The 22175-nt window shown below is 41.5% G+C and overlaps 1 protein-coding gene across 6 annotated transcripts in view; it reads right to left on the bottom strand.

Moving 5' to 3' along the window:
- LOC147032074 (uncharacterized) overlaps positions 1–21609 on the bottom strand; it is a 64883-nt gene extending 43274 nt beyond the window's left edge. For 3 of the 6 annotated variants that reach the window (XM_085869369.1, XM_085869365.1, XM_085869367.1), the window contains exons 1-6: positions 21427–21608; positions 16944–17077; positions 16702–16788; positions 13680–16614; positions 3372–3505; positions 2920–3042 (exon numbers count right to left, since the gene is read on the bottom strand). In XM_085869369.1, coding sequence (XP_085725495.1) covers positions 2920–3042; positions 3372–3505; positions 13680–16614; positions 16702–16788; positions 16944–17077; positions 21427–21553 — 3540 coding nt within the window. In that variant the 5' untranslated portion in view covers positions 21554–21608. Of the gene's footprint in view, positions 1–2919; positions 3043–3371; positions 3506–13679; positions 16615–16701; positions 16789–16943; positions 17078–21426 lie in introns of all 6 variants that reach the window. The other 3 variants (XM_085869366.1, XM_085869364.1, XM_085869368.1) reach the window with 2 other exon arrangements.
- Between the last annotated feature and the right edge of the window lie 566 nt (positions 21610–22175).

Genomic DNA, 22175 nt, shown 5'->3' on the forward strand with positions numbered 1-22175 from the left:
CTCCTCTGTCAAGAGCCTACCACTCTCTGCTCGAACTGTAGTGCTCCGAGGGATGGGCTTGGATGAACGTAATGCGCGAATTCCCCTGTAAGCGGGACGAGAATCACCTGTCCACAGGTGATGCTCTACCCCCTCACAGATTCCTCGCACATAGGCCTCCTTGTCCACCCTCAGTGCACGTACAGTTTTACGCCTCAGCTCCCTGAACAGCTCAGCTCTGCCATTCAGCCTGGCCCTGCGACTCTGGTCAATGGTATCCAGTGTCCCTTGAGAGACAAAATTCTTCTTTGCCCTGCGGTGAACTCCAAGGCATCCACCGGCAACATCAAGGACGGTGGTCTTGAAGGTGTTCCACAACTCTTCAGGACCCCCCAAAGCACCCAGACCCCCAAGTGTCCACTCAGCCTGTTCGCAAACTCCTCAGCTACTCTCTCATCCCTGAGCTTGGCAACATCCAGCCTAGGCTGGGATGGTACCATTCTCCAGGATTTAAGGTGCAGCTTTAGAGTTGCTACAACAAGCCTGTGGTCAGTATTGAGGAACTGAGCACTCCGGTAGACCCTGCAGTTCTGGATCATCCTCCAGCGACCGTCAATGAGGACATGGTCAATCTCCTTTGCCACACCGCCAGCGTTGGAATACCAAGTCCAGCGATGAGCTTGCGGGCGCTGAAACCATGAACCAGCCACCCTAAGCCCATGACTTCTTGCAAAGTCAAGGAACTTAGTGCTATTCTGGTTCATAGTTCCTGACCCATGGGGACCAACACACACCTCATAACCATCCCTATCAGTTCCAGTCGATGCATTGAAATCCCCCAAGACTAGAAGTGTATCTCGTCTGGGGCACTGATCAACCACAGACTCGAGTGTGGCGTAGAATGCATCCTTCACGGTAACATCACTCGCCTCAGTCGGAGCATAAATAGAGACCAGGGAAATGACACCTAAGGAGTGACGAATCCTTAATCTCATAATACGCTCGTTGACCGGTGTTACCTCAATTATCATTGGGGTCAGCTTATTGGACACAGCTACAGCAACTCCTTGGGTATGGTAACCATCAGAGCGACCAGACCAATAGTAGGTGTAACCACCCACCATTATCTCGCCGCAATCCGGTCTCCGAACCTCAGAGAGAGCTGCAATCCCGATGTCCAAACGCTTGAGCTCAGATGATAACAGAGACAGGTGATCATCCTCTCTTAGGGATAGGACATTCCAGGCACCCACCCGAAGGGACCGCCTCAGGTTAACCCAAGGAGACCGCCGTCTGGTGGACGACACCTCAGCACCACTCCGACACACTCTCCCGCAATCTGACCCAGGGATGTTACCCCGTGGTTTCCCTCCTATCAAAGATTGGGGGTCCCGAAGGCTTTGCCCCAATCCCATCATCCGGTGAGCTGCCCTGCGAAGGGAAGCTGCACAGGAGGTACTCCCACGGAGTGGGTTTTCAGATTTTTTTGCGTTTTTGCGTTTTGCGGAATGAAGTGTTTTACGGTGGCCGGAGTGCAAATCCTGCCACCAACCTCCTAATAAGAAGTAACCCAACTGCAGGAGGACGTCCGCAGACACAGTTGGGCACTAGATATGGATGGCCGTTGGCTCACAAGGAGCTCCTCCGCCCTTTGATGATTGGTCGTGATGAAAATTGGTCGTGATGAGAAAATGCTGACTAATATTTCCTCTGGCAGAACTCAACTTAAAGTCAAAACATATTTTTGGGCCACAATGGATGTTTCACTTATTTGGCATTTCAGGTGTGGAGTTAAATGTTGAAAAGCCTGTTCAAGGTGCCCCGCAATCCCCTTCTTGAATCACATGGAGACCGATTGGAGCCGAGCATGCAGATTATATTCCTATTGTAGGTTACGAGTGAGCAACTGCGTTTTTTTTTACCGACAATCCAGCAGTGATGTGATAATTCTACTGAGACTGGCTTAGTTTCCAAGAGCTTAGAATCAAAATCCTTCTTAAGCCATCTTTAAACGTACAACCCCTGAAAGGCTCATTAAGCATACTCACCACTATGTGACCAACACACATTAATAATAGAAAAAGGTATTATTTACTTTTGTGTTTAATCAAATTGCTTATTGTTTTATATTTGAAATTCATATTTATTAGATGATATTTAGAGGAAATCTACAGAGTAAATCAATGGAAGAGGTTAATGTTAGGGGTTTGAGGGGGGGGGGTGATAAATAATGGTTAATAAAAACAGAGAAACAGAATGCAAGGAGGAAGATTTTTAGAGAAGGAAAGAAGAGGAAATAAGGTTTTAACAGAACAGGATTAAGGGTAAAAATAAGACTATTGAATACATCATGAAAAAGATGGTTGGTTGTATTCTGGTTAGAAGGTCAAAAATTATTTAATTACATGTAAGTGAGAGGAAGATTGATCCTCAGAAAACACATCTTTAACAGTTGCATCGGTTTCTTTAAGTACTATCTAATGGTGAATCATCGATTTGTGCACAAACCTGTAACAGTCATAACTCATCGTTATGAACAAATGGCATTTCGTGGAGCAATCATAATTATCCATAATTACCTGATCCATTTTGTGTTCGAGCTCTTCCATGAGTCTTGACTCTATATACAACCCCCCCCCCCCCCAAACATGAAGTGATTAAAAGCCTGGCCTGTATTGCTCATGACAATGACCCAATAGCTGTCACACTCAACATTCTACCAATAAGCATTCTACAAAGGAAATTAATGTGTCCTCAGCTTCTTGCTGGGAAGACAAATGGAAGTGGTGAAAATTTGCTCCGTAAGTTATTCATTCGAGGGATGGGATTCATATTTTACTGGAATCAAAATATAAAGGGACAATTCTTTTCAAATCTCTTACATTTACAGGAAAATGTTAACCGATGGGAAGTTATTCAATAAATTATCATGGAGCTTACCTGAACACATATCTTCCAGAAATACAAGATGAGTAGTACAAGACTGCCAAGAAGCAATGCCTTCAATATCGAACCTGAATCTTCGATCGAAAAGGGTAGGTATTCTTCAAGCCAAGGAATTACCTTGAAAATAAAAACCCATTAAACTTCAGTCTTTCTCAGAACGAATTCCCAAAACAGAATAAACACAAAAACCATTTCTTTGATATTTAAATTAGATAACATGAACACCAACCAGGTGTGTTCAGTTATCAAGTTTCTTGTAGAGTGCCCGCTAAGTGGCTAAAGCATTCAAGCAAGCACAACATTTGAAACCATTGATAAGGACCGACTGGTTTGGCAAGCATAACTTGTAACTACGTGTTTGGTAACTGAACACACCCCTGGTTTTATTGCAATTTTAGGCCACAATGGTCGAACACCAAAATAATCCAACAACAGATATTAAGTACCTGTTTTGTGAAGGGCTGAGCAGACTGAACCATCAAGTCGAAGGTAGACACAAGGACCTTGTCGATTTCCATTATTGTAAGTTGTACAGTACTGAGATAATTTGCTTCCACAGTGTCTTGAGACTTCTGGTGTCCTTTAAGTAAGAAAATTAAAAAGTATATACAGGATATCACAACTGGGGATTTCTTCCTCTTGTTTTTTTTTTCTCTTTTTCTTTTTTTCTTTACAAGAGTAAGGCTCATGGAAGAGCAAAATTACCATTGCTTAGACATATTGAGCAAAATATATGATCAATATCTATAAGTAAGAGGAATTTGCGAAATGTTTTTCAGAAAATAAATTTCCCATTTCGTCATATAACTTTTCCATCACAGACCTCTAATTCAAAATATCCCGCACTTAAATTATCCGCAACATTTAGAAAATTAAATTACTGGTACACATAAACTAAGAAAGATTATACAGTATGTTCAACTCGATGCCCTTCATATCAGAACAAAGCCGTTGTCGTGAAACGTGTACCAGTGAACCACCTGGTCAATTTGTTTTGAGTGCAGAAGCTGTTTCCCAAATAGGAACCACACTCGATGATAGCAACCGGTGTAACCTGGTGTCAAAGAACATCCAAGAAGACGACACCACTTGCTCCCCCAGAGAACAGGTAGGAATTTGTCATTTGTTCAGTGTCGACGATAACTCGCCTAGTCTTCATGCAAGACACCGACACCGAGGAATCTGTAACGTCCACCATATGAAGGGACGAGATGTCCACTTTAACGTCTTTCCAAAGGATGGCACAAACATTGATGCCTCTCCCTGCATGCGAAACACCAGGATGACAGTTTATAGCTGGGTCGAGATTCAAACGTGGGTGTGATGGTTTAGATATGCCTGTGGGCTTTCCTGCCAGCTCAGAAAGCTGGAGATATATTATTTGCAAATGGAAAATTTCAATTGATTCACTATTACAGTAAAGGTTGTGCTCAATCTTGCAGAGACCAAAAGTTAAATGACAATATCGTAATATCAACAATAATGAACGTGTATTTACTCTTCGAGGCCATGGTATTTCTTAGAAGCCATCCATTTATTATGTATGCATGAGCAGGAAGTGGGGGTGGGGGCGAGTGGGGAAAGGGAAAGTTTGCATATATACAAATTATGATTGGCAGTGCCTCTTAACATTGTTTTGTCGTGGTCTTTTCGAAATTTCTCGATAATTTAAAGAGCTTATTTGGGTGAAATATTCATTTTGGAAATCAAGTTTTATATATGCTCTTTTAGCATTGTATTTTAATTAACTACAGTACATATTGTTGCGGTTATGGAAAAGACCCAGGGGTGACGGACTCAACATATGAGGGATCCTTAGCCTCCCCCCCCACGTAGCGGAAGACAGGCTTTTGCAATCACATCTGTGTGTATGTCTTTCTGTGTGTCTATCTGTGCCATAACTTATTTATTTATTTATTTATTTATAATTTCCCTCCTCCAAATCCTGGTGGCGTCTAGTTAAATCTGTTTCTGGTGTATGTTCCCACTCCATTCCCTCCCTTACCTCAAATAGCCGCACTGCTGACACCACAAGTGAAAAGCCTGAATGCTGAAATTGTGTGTTTGCATCTAAATATTGTGTCCGAAAACCCATTTCTTTCTGTACCCACCTTACCCAGTCACACCAAGCTGTTCCCGTAATTTGTGTCCGTTTCTTCTGACAAGGTGGGGAGATTGCTGTCAAACCTCGAGTCAGATTCTGCAACCGGTCCAGACGGCATCAGCCCACGCGTCCTAAAAACCAGCTCCTCTGATCTTGCTTACCCTCTCTCTGTTCTATTCACCCTCTCATTTGCTCAAGGTCATCTGTATCTGCTTGGAAATCAGCAAACATTACTGATCTGCATAAAAATGGTGAAAAAACGGATCTCTGCAACGACAGACCATTCAGCCTTCTCCCAATCATCAGCAAAGTAATGGAATCCGTCTTCGCTTCAGACATTAAATCCTTCCTCTTCTCCAATGGCTTGATTTCCAATCGTCGATCTGGATTGAGACTAGGTCATTCTACCCTGGAAATGTTGCTTCTGCTCCCCCAACAATCGATGGAGGTCCTCAATGCCAGACATGAAATCAGAGCCATCTCCCAAGACATATCACATGGTTTTGACATGGTCTGGCACCCTGCGCTGGCTCACCCAACTGTATTCCTATGGTATCCAAGGCCATCTCCAGTCATGGCTCACAGACTTCCTCTCCTGTCGCAGTCAACGTGTGGCCCTAAATGAAATTCTTTCATCCCCTCTTCCTGTACAGGCTGCAGTTCCTCAAGGCAGCGTTCTGGGCTCTGGTCTTTTTATAGTTTTAATCAATGATCTCTCCGACTCTCTGGAAAATCCTCTTTATCTCTTTAATGATGACTCCACCCTCTGCCGTAGCATCTGTCATCCCTCAGACCGGCAAGCAGCAGCTTCTTCGCTCACTGCAGATCTGGGTAAAATCACAAACTGGTCCAACACGTGGAAAATGTCTTTCAATCCGGACAAATCTCACACTCTCACTTTGTCTCTCCAAAATAACTGTTTTTGAACCACCCCCCCCCATCTACTTTCTCAACAATCCTCTGGAAGAAGTCCTTTCATTCAAGCTTCTGGGTCTCACTATCTGCCATGATCTTTCTTTGGAAAGCCACATTTCCAACCTGGCCTCCAAAGCCAGTCGCTGACTGGAAATCCACCGTCATGCAAAGTCCTTCCTCGGCCCATCTGAGATCCTGATCACATACAAAGCTTCCGTCTACAGCCTGACGGAGTTCTGCTCTCCACTTTGGGCTGGTGCTCCTGCCTCCCACCTTTTTCAGCTTCACGCTGTGGAAACCAATGCATTTAGGATCATTGGTATCTCCTGTGGTGAGGCTGAGTCTTTGGGCCTCTCACTCTGTCACTACAGGCATGTCGGTGGTCTTTCTGTCTTCTACCATCTCCTCTCTGCTCCTGCCCCCTTGCTCTGTCTGCGATATCCCCCCTATATTTCCGCAGGGTGCTCAAGGTCCACCAGCAACCCCCTTCTGCTAAAACTACCAAAATCACGAATCACTGCTCACCTTCACTCTTTCATTCCTCTTTTTTCACACCTTTGGAATAAACTCCCACACTCTCTTCAATCCCATTTTTCCCTCCAGGCCTTCAAAACAACTGTTCACCACCACCTCTTATCTTCGCCCATCCAAAACCTCCATCTTTTCGACCCCCGTTAATCCAACCCAGACCCACCTCCTTCAAATTCTCTGCTTTCCTTCCTGAAAGTCCCTGTAGTGTCCATCTTGTATACCCCATGTTCCCCACGTTATCCCTCTCCCTTCGACAGATCTCCAAACAACTCTGTTCCCCACTGTTTTGTCCTTCCCCCTCCCGCCCCTCTTGTCTCCTGCCCCCCCCTTGTTGTGTGTTGTGTGTTAGCTCTCATAAAAGCCTCGACAATGTATGCAAAAAAAAAAAGACAATTTTAAAATTTGGTCAAAAGGTCAGCGTCACATAAAATCCTCAATTTTCATCCAATTTACTTGAAGTTTTAAGAACTTGCATATTGAGTCACTCAATTGGTTCACCAATTAAAAGATAGAAGCTGATTGGTTTTTGGGGTTTAAAATTTCAAACGTAAAGGTTGCATAAAATCATCAATTTTCCATCTGATTGACGAGATTTGAACAGGTTTTGAATATTGTGTCACTGAGGCCGACTGCAATTGAGGTCAAAAGGAGAAGGTCACCTAAAATCATCCATTTTTTGTGTCATTACCTCCACCACCGAAGGTGAATGGAGGTTATGTTTTCACCCGTCTGTCTGTCCGTTTGATTGTCTGTTTGTGAACCGGTTATCTCAAAAAGTTTTTGATGTGACAGGGGGTATGTGACACAGACGAAGTACTTATATATTGGTGAAGATTCGGATCCGGATCCGGCTACTAGAATTTTCAAAGTGATTCTACTCCATTGAGGGATTGAGAGATCGGGCTACGAGGCAACTAGAATTTTTAAAGTAATTCTTCACCATTTGGTGACAGGCCAAAAACGACATATATAGCAGGATATCTGAAAAAGTTGTAATGGATTCAGACGAAACTTGGTGGGCAGGTTTCTTTTGTAATAAGGAATAACTGATTCGATTTTAGTGAAGATCCGAATCCGGACCCGGATCAGAGAATTTTTAAAGTGATTCTTCACCGTTGAGTGATCGGGCTAAAACGATATATAGCACGATATCTAAAAAAAAAATTACGGACAGATTCGGATGAAACTTGGTGGATGAGTTGCTTAGGTGACAAGAACAAGTCGATTAAATTTTAGTTCAGGTCCGAATCCAGATCCAGCCTATCAGTGGGATACAAAACTAAACTAATCAGATTGGCAGAGGTATGCACTCTACCAAGTGCCCTTCTCGCTACCCTCCGCCACTGAAGGTGAAGGAGGTTGCATTTTCACAAATCTCTGTCTGTTTGTTTGTTACTGTCAAAATCTAAGATTTTTCAAGTATATTGGTCAGTCGATTTTGTTATTCTGTCTGTTTGTCTGTTTGTTTATCACCTACAGGTCACAATAATTTTAAACAGATCTTCAGGAAACTGCACCACATGGTAGAGTTTGTCGTAAGGAAGAAGCCTATTGTTTTTGAGGTCAGAAGGTAAACTTCGGCCAAAGGTCAACAACTTTGGTGGTATTTCTGAAATCTTCAATTTTCATCAGATTGACTTGAACTTTGAAGAGGATTTATACTTCAGGTCACTGAATTTAACGAACCAATTATTTTTGAGTTCAACAAAGGCCAAAAGGTCAATATAGGCCGAATTTCTAAAAATGTTAATTTTCATCTGATTGACTTGAAATTTGAAGAGGATTTGCATCTTTAATCATTGAATTCAAATTCCAATTATGTTTGTGGTCAAATTTGTTTCATGGATTTTGCAAGTATCGTGCTCTGCATGAAGTCTTCTTCTTCTTGTCTGTTTGTCTGTGTGCAGAATATCTGTAAAAGTTGTGGACGGATCTGGATGAAATTTGGTGGGCAAGTTGGTGTGTGACACGGACAAACTGATTCGATTTTGGTGAATATTCGGATCCGGATCCGATTACTATAATTTTTAAGTGATTCTTCACCATTTAGAGATAGGGCTCAAAAACGATGCATAACACAATGTCTCAAAAATGTATTGGGCCAGATATTTTCTCGTGGATCAGGCGTTACAGGGTGTGGATATGCACTCTACCGAATGCCCTTCTAGTTTTTTAAGTGATTCTTCACCATTGAGAGATAGCGATAAACTAATATATAGCACGATATTTCAAAAGGTTGTGGACGGATTCGGAAGAAACTTGGTGGACAGGTTGGGTGTGTGACCACGACGAATTGATTCGATTTTGGTGAAGATCAAAATCCGGATCTGGATACGAGAATTATTGAATTTTCAAAGTGATTCTTCACCATTGAGAGATAGGGACAGAAACGATATATACCATGATATTTCAAAAATGTATTGGGCCCGATATTTTCTTGTGGATCAGGTATTACGTGGTGGAGGTTTGCGCTCACCCGAGTGCTCTTCTAGTTAACCTCCGCCATCGAAGATGGACGGAGGTTACTGTTTTCACCCCTGCCTGTTTGCTTGTTTGCTTGTTTGTTTGTTTGTGAACAGTATTACGGAAAAACTCCTGGACGGATTTCAACGAAGCTTGGTGGGGGGATTAGGTATGGTCCAATGATCATGCCCTTAGATTTTGGACTTGGTCCAAAGTCTAATATGGCCGCTATGGCGGCCATTTTGAAAAAATATTTGAATTTTTGTTTTTGCATTTCTACATGTTTTAAGTGATTTCCAACCAAAAATAAATAAATTTGTTAGAGAATAAAAAAACAAAATTTTGCAAGTTTTTTTTCAAAAAAAATTCGATTTTATTTGAAAAATATTTGAATTTTTGTTTTTGCATTTCTACATTTCAATCCTTTTCCCCATTCTTCCTAAACCTCTCCTCCCTTGCACCTTCCCACAATACAAACCATGTCGACAATGCAGCATGTCTTACATACACACATTATGTTACAAAACACTTTCAAAACCATTTACAAGGCAATCTCAACGCTGATTGCATTACACAATGCACCAATGCAACACCATCGGGACCGACTCTCCGAAAAACTATGGGGGAAGCCGTATATGAGCGCGAGGTGCATGACCGACCCTCCAAAAAGCAATGGGATGCGCACACCAATGGGGAAGCAACATGCAGGGATCAAAGAGTGTTTCAGCGACCCTTGCTCTCCAAATCCCCGCCTCACCCAAGGCTATTAAAAGCCGGAGCGCACCTAAGATCGTTGGCTGATTTCCACCCAGAGGGACTAATAAGAGAAGAGCCTGCCTGCCTGCTTGACTGCCTGTCTCTGCCTGTTTGGTCCAAAAGATGAAGCGAACATCTTACGCTGGAGGGAGGCTCCGAGAACCATAAGTGACACGAGTTACCTGGAAAACAGCAGCCCACATTCTGACTTGCACAACTTTTCCTTTCTGTTTCTTACTTCTAATTTGCCTACGTGAGAAGCACAAAAGAGGGCGATATGAAAGAGCTAACAGCGATTACCCTCTTGATCCGTCTTTGTGAGGGACTGACATGCATATCACATCTTTCCTCTGGAGCTTACGCTGTATACGCCACACCTCCACTGACATAACACACACACACACACACACACACACACACACACACACACACACACACACACACACACACACCAACCTCATTCCCTTCTTTCGTCCCCCTCCATTCCCTCAACTTTGAGACCAATGTGAGCCCACTGGGTTGCACACGGTGAGCAGAGGCCGACGCCATGCCTCAAACTTTCTTTCTCTCTATCTCTCGCTTTCGCTCTAATTTCCCTGGAGTGATTGTGGCATGCTTGTCTTGTGTGTAGAAAAGATAAGAATGTGTAAGGGCTTCTTCAGAGCATAAGTGGTTCTTCAGAGCAGATGCTTTCTCTGTGACACTGCATCGCTTGTGAATATTGCTTGTAAATATGTGTCTTTAATTTCTATAAACTGTTTCCAACCTGCTCAATCGTCTGTTTCCCCCCATTGGTTAGACATAGCATACATAACAAATAGATGGGAAGTTGTACCCCAGTAATGCACTGCGCTCGATAGCCGATGTCCCAGCTACGGTTTTGCATGGTAATAAGTCGACAGGGTGGGAAGTTGAGAGGGCAGTTCCCCATCTGGGAGGGGCTAAATCATCGGGCAGGTAACGCGAGCCTTGGCCCGGGAACTCTTCCAGATTTAGCCTCCTCAGACATAGCAAGCCGCCATGTCGCACAGTAATTTGTGGCTTGTTGGCTTCGGGGTCGGGGGTTAAGCAGTGGGTCCGAGCCACCCCCTCGTGAACACCCCACATTTCGCCAAGCCCGTAACAATATGTGTGAAGGTGACTTTCAGAAATATTAACTTGCATTTGTCCACCTCCTAATCGCCAACTTCCATAAACCTCAAGCCATATGTATATAGAGAGAGTGCAACAAACTCCCACACAATTTTCAAGATCACGTGATGTGTTGACGCCATTTTGTGTCCACATCAGGGCAGAAACCACAGAATTTTAAAGAAAAAAAAAACAACTATTTCGATTCAACATGATGAAATGACACCTTGTTGTGCCTAGGGGTGTACCAATAGCTCAGAAACAAAATCTCAATGTCCATGCTTCCCACAAATACTACAAGAAAGATAATTTGGGGAGCTAAAGTCAATCGACTGAACTGACAAGCATTGTCATCTTCGCGTCTGTGCAAGATGTAAATTTAGTAGTTTATTGTTGTACACATTCACTCGATGCTAATGTGTATGTATTTCCAGTTTATCACAGTATTAATTGATTGGTCAAAAGCCGAGTATCAATCGCTACATTTGAAGGAAAGTGTTTTCAGTCGGCTAGGCCTAGCCTCTAAACTAGGCCGACCCCAAGTGTGTGTGATCATCAAGGTTGATGCATGGGCTACTCAACATTTCCTAGGTTTATGTCAAATATTTCACAGATAGAATAATTATGATAATAACGACAAAGCAAATGTATTTGCTTTTTTTTGTATTTTCAGCATCAGCACCATTGATAAGATCGAAAACTAAAATAAAATACAAAGCAGTGCCCATGAAATGTAACAATGATTTGTGAGCAGGAAAACAAAAATATGTTCCACAGTACTGAAGTCTATGGAAGTGAAAATGAATTATGTAAACATTTTTTTGAACTTCCATTTATAATCACTGGCACACATTTCCAATGATTAGTGGCAAGCAAAGTATGACTTCACCCAATGCTTTGCAAAAATAAAAAATAAAAAAACGTTTCCTGTAATGATTGCAGTTTAAAAATATTTTTTTCACTCAATTATGCCATCTTCGTTCGTATGCAGCACAAGGCTGTGGGGTAGCCTCATTGGCTGAGGGTGCGGCTGTGCTGCTGATGCATTGCCTTCTGATGGTTAGGGCAGGAGTTTGGAATTCGGCCAGGGTGCTGGCGGTAGCTCGCCTACTCCTCGCGAAGGACACCTTGGGATCTTTAGCCTCCACCAACTAATGCCAGCTGATGGGACACCAGTTTAACGTCCATCCGAGGGATGGCACACACATTGATGAATCTCTATAACTGTGAAAAATTATGAAATACAGATACAGGATTGACCTCACTTGTTTTAGTTCATTAAAATAGGATAAAAAAGTGTGTTTCAGAGACTGCAGTCTCGGCAGAATTGTCATTAGGGTCTTGCACTAGTCTTCACAAGGTCTTTGCATAACGTCAAAGCAAATCTAAATTTATCTTTTTTAAAATAATAAACAAATATATATTTTTTTAACTTAAAATTGCAGTAAAATTTTAATGCAAGTCAGTTTGAAAAAACAGAGAGCTGACCAAAATAAGAATCGGAGGAGTAATGCAGTCCCAACAATATACCCCTCATCGCTTGATTCCTAAGCACCGAAAGTCTCCATTGAAGAGAACTGTAGCTGCTGAAGATGAGATGTTTAGTTATTTCACTACTGATCATTGCTACTACTGTCATTGCTACTATTTCATTTCAATATTTTATTTTATTGTACTTGAAAGCATCTCAGAAAATATAGGACAGAAAAAAAAAGAGTTCATTTAAAGCTTTGTTAGTTTTATGCAGATAAGTAAGAGATCTAATTTGTTACTCATCTACAAATACAATTGTAAAAGTATGAACACATTCTCCTCATTGGGTCAGAATATAAATACACACACACACACACACACACACACACACACACACACACACACACACACACACACACACACACACACACACACACACACACACTGTCACACACATATGGTACAAAAAATGGCTTCTAATTCTTCATTGCTGCAACTCTCTTTTTACTGCTCTGATCCATCCTCCACTGCCAATTATCCTCCACTGCCACTCTGATCCATCCCCCCCCCTTTAGCTCCACCCTGAGTCATAGCATTATCTGTGTAAAATGTTGATAGTCATCTCTGCATGGGAGTCAGTCAAACTATAGTTGGGAAGGGGAGGGGTTCAGGGATTAAGCTTGCATCACAAAGCACGTTTCTCACATTATATTTGAACCCTCCGTTTGGAAAAGCAAAGGATTACATCAAAACATGATTTTGTATTGAAAATTCATGTAGGTCAATGTTTTGGGGCTATTAAGAGAGGGTGAGTGGGTAGCATGAAGTTGGGGGAGGAGGGGTAGGTTATGGGAAGAAATTAATGATAAAACTTTGTCTGTGCATTTATCCGATATTCCATGGTATGTAATAAAGTTGTTGCTATTTATTACAATATGAGGTTATTATTAAATTATGGATTCATCAAGAGTAGTTTACGTTTCTTTATTTGTATTTTCTTTTCTGTTCTTGGAAAAAAATCCTTATGTTTAACCTAATTATTTTAACAATTGCGGAGGATGCTCTGACAGTGGAGGCAGTTCTACTTTGGAGGTGGGGAAGGGGGGGTTGAGGAGTTTGCAGGGGATCTTGTCCCACAACAAATCTGGGGTATTATGCTGCATACAGGAGGGAAGAGAAGTTCTAAAATCCCATCAGATTTGCGAACGTAATAAACAGATGGCTGTTTTTAATGCGTCATTGTTGTGCAATATAAAAATACACAAACGACCAATATGTAAAGCAGTACAAGTAGTGTTGAAAAAATGGAAATATATATTAAAGCAAAATAAGAAAAAGTGAATTAGAGAGGACAAAAAAAAAGTAAATAGAGCCAATTTACCATTAGAAAGATAATCAAATGACGTTTGTGTGACTTGTTCACAGGTCGCACGTCCTTCGCATGGTGCGCTCATGGCAATCCGTGTTTGGCTATCCAATTTCAGTTGAAGCAAACGCCAACGGACCACCTGCATGATGTTCTGAATATCATTCAGCAAGTCCATATCATCGACATCCAACAGTGATCCACCTTCTCTGTCTAAAGCATCTCGTAGGCTTTCTAAAAGGACCTCCTCAAAGTTATCTACCACCTCGAGAGAAAAAGGTCCTTTTTCAAGTCGTTTTAAATGGAAGGAGATTTTTTCCATTTCACTTTGATCGAGCAGAAGCAGAAGCCGTTCAACGCCAGCATCTGATACATATGATCGCAAAACTCCAAATCTTTCTGCGTCTTCTATATGTTCTACATTGGTTTCAGGGTGAATCAGAGATAGTTCAAAATATTCTTCTTCCATCTCTAAAATATTATTTTTGAGAGCATCATTAATCGTTTTTGAGTCTTCATAATATGTTGTTGCTTCTCTTTCAATCATATTCACATCAGACTCAGTGGAGCTTTGTTCCAGATGTCCTGTTGAACCTTCCATTGTAGTATCGGTAACAATGGATGTTTCTTTCACTGAATTTTTAGCTAAAGTAATTTCAGTTCCATGTTCCTCCATCAGAGGTGAAATTATGTTAACTATGGCTGTACTCTTTCTTTCTGGAACATCTTTGGGATTTTCTCTTACTCCATTTTCATTATTGGTTTCTTGTTCATCAATTGTCTTTTTCATAATGTGAGCAATTTTTGTCTTTTCTTCTGTCAAACCAATTTTTGTTTTTAAACTTGCAATAGAATAATCAGTTCTTTTGGATGAATCATCTGTTGGCAAAAAGTGTTTTTTGTGAATATCTCTTTCCTCTCTTGCTTCTAGACCATTGGGTGGATGCTGTGAATGATCTACAACCAAGTTGTCTGTCTCCAACCTATTTCTGTGTTTTGGAAAATCTGCTAAAAGTGTATTAACTATTCTAATCACTTTGATAAAGTTTTTCTTTTTGCAGCTTTCTATTTCACCAACTTTACTTTCAATATGATCGCTGTCTGTTTCATCATGACCATCACCAGCACCATTACTGTCTGTTCCATTATAACCACCACAACCATCATGTTCAATTTCACTGTAAGTACCATCTCTTTTGTTGTGACCATAATCATTTTCCCCAATTTGTCGATCAGTTTCCTCAAAATCAATACGTCCACCTGTAGTTTCTCCATGTTCATGTTCACTTTGACTGCACTCATATTCACCACCACTTTTATTGTAATCACCATCAGTTTCACTGTGATTACCCTCAGTATCACCATCACCTTCACCACTGGTTTCACGATGATTACCCTCAATTTCATCATGACCATTGGTTTCACCATGACAATCAGTTTCACCATGATCATGAACAGTTTTATCCTGTCCATTAACAGTTTTACCATGATCGTCATCAGCTTTACTGTGACTAACATCAGTTAACGCAACACCTTCAGTCCGACTGTGATCATCCTCAGTTTCACCATAACTACTCCAGGTTTCACTACTTTCAGCATGACTAGGAGTTGTACCTTGACCATCCTCAGCAATATCTTGACCATTAGTCTTTCCATGACCATAATAAGTTTCACTATGTCCATGAGTTACACCATGATTCTTCTCAGCCTCACTATGACTGTCATCAGTTTCTTCAAGACCATTAGTCTCACCATGATCATCCTGATTTTCAACATGATCTTTCTCAGTCTCACCATACGTTTTATAATGAACACCAGTTTCACCGTCAATTTCAGCAGGACCAATGTCATTATCATCATGACTGTCCTCCATTTCACCATGAGTTTCAGCAATATTTGTCATAGTTTCAACAAGACGATGAGTTGCTTCACCACCACCAGTTATACCATGGTTATCTACAATTTTACCATGACCACCACCAGTTTCACCATCAGTTTTAGCATGATCACCAGTTTCACCAACACCACCAGCATCTTCTGTAAGAAGCATTGCTGACATTTTGGCAGCAGATTTTTGGAAAGGTGAGTCTGCTTCCTTCTCCAATGAAAGGTGAGGTTTCATCTCTCTATAATCACCAATTCGTTGTGAGTGATGATTTGTCTTTTCAACTCCAAACCTCTCTTTTGCATCACTCCAAATCCTACTCAAGGATGAGCCAAGCCAACTTATTTGCAATTGATCCATTTCTTTCACTGCATCTGCAGCTTGTATTTTAGTGCTCATGACATCGTGTTGTGCTTGCAATTCATCTACTACATCTTGCTCTAGGGGTGGCTCTAGAGCTTGGTCATATTTTTCATACTTGCTATCAGCTTGGTCAACCACCCAGCCATTGACCTTGTTCATAAGAGTTTCTTCCTTTGAAACGTGATTTTCAGTTTCACTGCTTTGAACATGGATAATTTGCATTTCTTCAACTGTTTTCTCACTTTCTTTATGGTTCGGCCAACGAAAAGTATCAATGAGGATTCTTGCATTCAAATAATTGCTCCATTTATTCGACTCGGAGATGATAGGATCTGTTTTGTGGCTGCCTTGTCCATTGCTGTTTGATGCAAAATCAACGTTTGACTTCACATCAGAATGTTCAGAAAGCACATGACTTTCATCTCCTTGCTGCTGCACAACTTCCACAACATGTTCTTCAGCATTCTTAATTTTATCTTGATACGATAACCAACCAAATCCTCCCAGTAGGCTTTGAGGACTTGTAAGGAGTCCTTCAACAATTCCTGCTTTTCTCACTTGATCTTGCAATTCAATCGTTTTGGTGGACTCGTCGCTTTCATCCAGATCATTGGGCTCAACTACAGAAGTTGCAGTTCGAGAATGTTGCACTCTCTTCTTCTTTATGCCATCTTCAGCAAGAACACAAATAAAATCCTTTTCCTGTGGATAAAAATGTGTACAATTACAAAATAATCTGAATGCATGCAAAGTTATGAGGTCCATTTTGTATGATGCATTTGAACTCACTTCTGTAGGAAGTTCAACTTCCATTTTTGTGAAACACTTGCTGGTATCAATGATTTTTTTGGGAAAATAACCAAACTGTTTCCCAACCTACACAAAACATACAAAATCAAGTTGAGGATTCTAAATTATGAAAGAAAAAGTCAAATACTGTAGATAGTTAAAACTATTAGAGGAATATTAATTACAAGGGATGAGTGATATTCCGGTTAAAATAAAGAGTCAAATGATGTTACACCACTCACACTGCCTGCCCACAGGGAGTCATTCCGTCCAACCAACTTGTGGTACACATGAACCACTGAACCAACCTTCAGAGTGATGTACAAGCAATTCTGTGCTGTAAACTGCTGTAGTGCTTTTGCTTGGCACATTATCGCTGTAAAACAGGTGTATCATGAAGGCCCATTTATTAATTGCATACACAAAATGGTGGAATTTACGACCTCTTCCTCAACCCCTTCCTCCCTCCCTCCCCAACCCCCACTCTCCCATCCTTACTAATACAAAGTACACTTTGGAAATTACTCTCCACACTTTAGTATCACAACTGTCAAAGCATCCTCTGTTTTTTTATGTTTTAAGCAGTGGCAAACCCCATACATTGCAGTATTTAAACCTCTGCATGAACAAATTATGGAACATTCTCAAGTTTGCCATTCCAGAAAAAGCATTACATTATATTATGAATATCTAAGTTATAATTTTGGGAACATATAAAAACATTATATAACTATCATGACATTCGGTAGAGAGCATACTTCTGCCATGTTGAACAGTTTATGTTTTGCATCCCAATCTGAATCAAAATCTAATCAACTTGCTCTTGTCACCTACCCAACTCATTCACCAAGTTTTGTCTTAATCCGTCTACAACTTTTTGAAATATCGTACTATGTATTGGTTTGGCTCCATCTCTCAATCATGAAGCATTACGTAATTTTTTTTGTAATATAAAATGCTCTGATTTGGATCCGGATCTTCACCAAAATTGAATCAATTCATCCTTGTCGCACACCCAAGTTTTGTCAGAATCCATAAATAACTGTTATATATTGCGATATTGTGCTATATATTGTGTTTAGCCCGATATCACTCAATGGTGAAGAATTCTTTTTAAAAAATTATCTGAGCTGGATCCAGATCTTCACTAAATTCGAATCAATTTTTCCTTGGTAGACCCCCAACCTGTACACCAAATTTTTGACCCAATCCATCCATAACCTTTTGAGAAATCCAGTTCACAGATAAACAGACAGGGGTGAAAACATAACCTCCATCCACTTTTGGTGATGGAGGTAAATACAAAAAAGGATATAGTCACATCACAGGATACATACCAGAGGGGGGCAGTGAAGAATACAAGCACATCACTACACTATATATTTATCATGTGATAACTTAGCAGTGAGTCGGGTCCAAAGATACACAAAAGTTTGCATGTGTCAAAATGGCAACGGCCAGTAGTGTCATAGATAATGGCATTACTTGGCAGTTTGTGAAGCTAAGGAAAAAGTTCCGTTTCACCGACAGGTTTAGACCCAACTGACGTCAAAGTGAGCAAATGAATGAGCATACAAGCCAAACACAAATCATTCAGGCAAGTAGCAATTTCTGCCATTTCAGAGAGACAAAGCACAAAAGGTCAACGAAACAGATTGCAGGAGGGAAGGGGAGGGAGGAAGGGGGTGGATGGGGCAAGGAAGGAAAGGCTGGAGCAAAGAGAGAGGGGGAAGGGGGGTAAAGGGTGGAGGAGGAAATGGACAAAGGTGAAGGGAGATAGGGATGGAAGGGGTAATGGTAGAGGAAGGAGGGAAGGAGGGGGATGTAATTGTGTTGTAAGGAAGGATGAAGGGGAACAGGAAGAAGAAGGGGTTAGAGAAGGGGATGTCCTTCTTTCTCAATGCAAGAAACTCCATTATGAATGGGAGTTGAGTGATATTTTAATGTGTAGAAATTTCAACAGAGGATGATTCATTATTTGACTGATATCACATGTCAGACATTCAAGAGATCTATGTGCAGCCAGTCCCATTACGTCTTTTTATATTCATCTAAGGCTCATAAGGGAGACAGCTTTACATAAATCATATGCTGGACAAAGACATTCGTAAAAGCCAATGTACTTTCGTGTGAATTACAAGGACATTAGTAAACAATTCATGAACAATACATATATATATATGATATATGTATATATATATATATATATATATATATATATATATATATATATATATATATATATATATATATATATATATATATATATATGGGATTTGAACCTGGGTTGGAAGGATCATGAGCCATGGGTTGAGAAAGGAAGGCTAAGCAAGCCAACCCAGCAGGACTGAATACATTATCACATGACCAGGGGTGAAATGAGATGGTGGTGCACCATTTGCTTGAAGTGCTGGATGGAAGGATGTGATTGAACCATCTCCTACACAAGGCAGTTCCACAAATGTGAGAAAAATCCTGCTTGTCCGGTCCCTGCTCAACTACGTCAGTGTTCTTCTGTGTGTGCTTCCCCTTTTTTAACCCTCCGGTCCACCGATATAAGATGTCTGCACTCCAACTTCAAACCAAGGCCTTCATCATCACTGGAATCTCCCGCGATGAAGTTGAGTCTATGAGCCTATCACATTGTCATCACAGACAGGTCGGTTGTCTCCATGTCTACCTATGGTCTTGCCCCCTTTGCCCCCAACGTGCATTGTCACCCCATGCCGAGGTATTTGAATGGAACAAGCGATCCTCCAGCAACACCCTTTTCGTGAAACTACCAAAATCCAGAACCACTACATGCTCACCTGCACTCATTCTCTCCTCTTTCTTTCCTGCCTGTGGAATTAACTTCCACATTTTCTTCAATCTCATTCTTCCCTCCAGGTCTTCAAGACAACTGTTCCCCACCATCTCAGATCACTGCCGTCCAAAACCATGATCTGTTCGACACGTGATAAAGCCACACCCCACAGTCCTTCCCCAGTTTTGTTTCTGTATCCATATTATCCCCCCTCTGCATTCTTCCGTACCCCTCATCCTTACCCCCATAATCTCTTGTAGTCGGTCTCCATTTATCTTGTGCCTCAGTCATGCTGTTGGCATTTCCCCCCTTCTCTTTTTGCCGTTCCATTTGTTATGTTGCCTCCTGATCCATTCTGTGTTCTAGCTCTTCCACAAGCCTTGACTTTCTATGCAAAAAAAGAAAAGAAAAAAGAAACAGTTGCGCGTGTCCATTTCGAAATTATTGGAAAATAATCAAATATTAATCAAAAGTTATCATTGTCTAATGATAAAAGGTGACAAAAATCCTCAGAGGACTAAAAATTTTCTTGGAATATTACAGTTCATTAACGTGGAATTTAAGTTTGCATTACAGTTTATACCAATATCAACAATGCGTGACGTCATTGACAATGTGATCCATTGTTGTCCATATATTAGGTATTACTGTCACTGCAAAGGGGTCGGTGGGTGGTTTGATCCGGCATTACATGAGGTGGGGGTTGTCTCAAAAAAACTTTGCACTCATGTTTTGTTTATTTTGGGGTTGGGCTTTGGCCCACCATTACGGAGTGTTGCAGGGGGTTGGGGCATGTGAGAGTGTTTATGTATAATTCCAGCAATCTCTGTGTGTCTGTCTGTCTGTAACCGCCGTTTCTCGACAACCACTGGTCCGATCTAATTGAAACTTGCCAGGTATATTGCTGGGGCCCTGTGGATATGCCTTTTCAAGGTTTGATATTAATCGGACAAGTGGTTCCCAAGTTATGGCCATTTATTTACCAAACCAATCATAGGACACGTTGCTTTGACATCACAATTGACGTCGCAAGTCTTCTTCTTCGTTTGATATTACGTCGCAATTGACGCTGGGGACCTGAGTATGTGCTTTTTCAAGGTTTGATGTCGTTTTTCTTCATCCTTTTCAGCTCTTTCCCAAGTGCCCATTTATTTACCAAACCAATGACAGGACACGATGCTATGACGTCACAATTGACGTCACAATTTTGTTTTTTATTATTATTATTGTTTGCACATACGGGCACGCACTAGTGACTAAAATTGCTGAATAATGTATGACGTAATATACACCCCTCCCCAATACGTTTGTACATTAAGTGGATGACACCTAGGATCATATAACACGATATAATGATTGTACATTTACGGAACAGCGTATAAAAGCCGAATGAAGTCCTCATCTTCGCTGGAAAATAGCACAATGAACAATTATTAGAAATGGACAACAAGCGGTTTGGAGTTTGTCCATGTGTTTTAAAACTTTAAAGGATTGCTAAGACAGCAGTGCTGCTGACCGATTGAATATTACGAGGTTGTTCAATCAGCCAGGTGATCTCCAAAACCACCATGATTGTGTTCAATCACCCTCCTGCGGTGAAAACCTTATTTAACCGGTGGAACAGTAGAAACAAGATTCATTACTAACTGAACACCATTTCCCTTGGATTGTCCAGCTGGGTTGTGTTCTATTACCAATCAGCTTGTAGAGCGCTTGCCAAGCGGCTTAAGCACTCAAGCAAACACTCCATCGAAACGGTTATAAAGAACGGCTGGCTTGGCAAGCGATAGCAAGCTGATTGGTCATGGAACACTACCGGTGATTTAGTTCTGCGTTCGTTGTTCAAATCAGACTGTTCACCGACTCGCAGCTCGCCCCCGGCCATGGCCGCCATGGCGGCACTCAGAGCCCCAACTCACTACTGCAGCTCGGCTCTGCGCAAAGCTTCATGTCTGACAGCAGTTCTTGTGGAGTGTCCGACATCTCTGCGGAGCTCATGGCGAGTCGGGCACAGGCCCAGTGGAGCACACACAAACACAGCAACATGATGGTTCAGAGGGAAATGGACAACAAAGCAAACTTTGCCCCGTTTCTGGAAGCTAATGTTTAACGAACAAGGTGGAGTCTCTGGTCACGACTCAACATACAGGAGTTTCATGGTGAAGGTAAATCAATGGAGCACGTCAAGATCGCTCTTTACACTTTCAAACCTTCGAATAGACTGTGTGTGTGTGTGTGTGTGTGTGTGTGTGTGTGTGTGTGTGTGTGTGTGTGTGTGTGTGTGTGTGTGTGTGTGTGTGTGTGTGTGTGTGTGTGTGTGTGTGTGTGTGTGTGTGTGTGTGTGTATATGTGTGTGCAATATGTGCAGTATGTGTATGTGTGTGTGTAGATGTGTGTGCAATATGTGCAGTATGTGTATATGTGTGTGTGCGTGTGTGCAATATGTTTGTATAATATGTGCGTGTGTGCAGTATGTGTATGTGTGTGCAGTATGTGTGTGTGCAGTATGTGTATATGTGCGTGTGTGTGCAGTATGTGTATATGTGCGCGTGTGTGCAGTATGTGTATGTGTGTGTGTGTGTGCAGTATGTGTATATGTGCGTGTGTGTGCATGTGTGTGTGTGCAGTGTGTGCGTGTCTGTATAGTATGTGTATATGTGCGTGTGTG

This window comes from Eptatretus burgeri, chromosome 2 (assembly GCF_056783735.1).
Source record: "Eptatretus burgeri isolate ZD-2024b chromosome 2, Ebu_testis_v1, whole genome shotgun sequence".
Taxonomy (NCBI): Eukaryota; Metazoa; Chordata; class Myxini; order Myxiniformes; family Myxinidae; genus Eptatretus; species Eptatretus burgeri.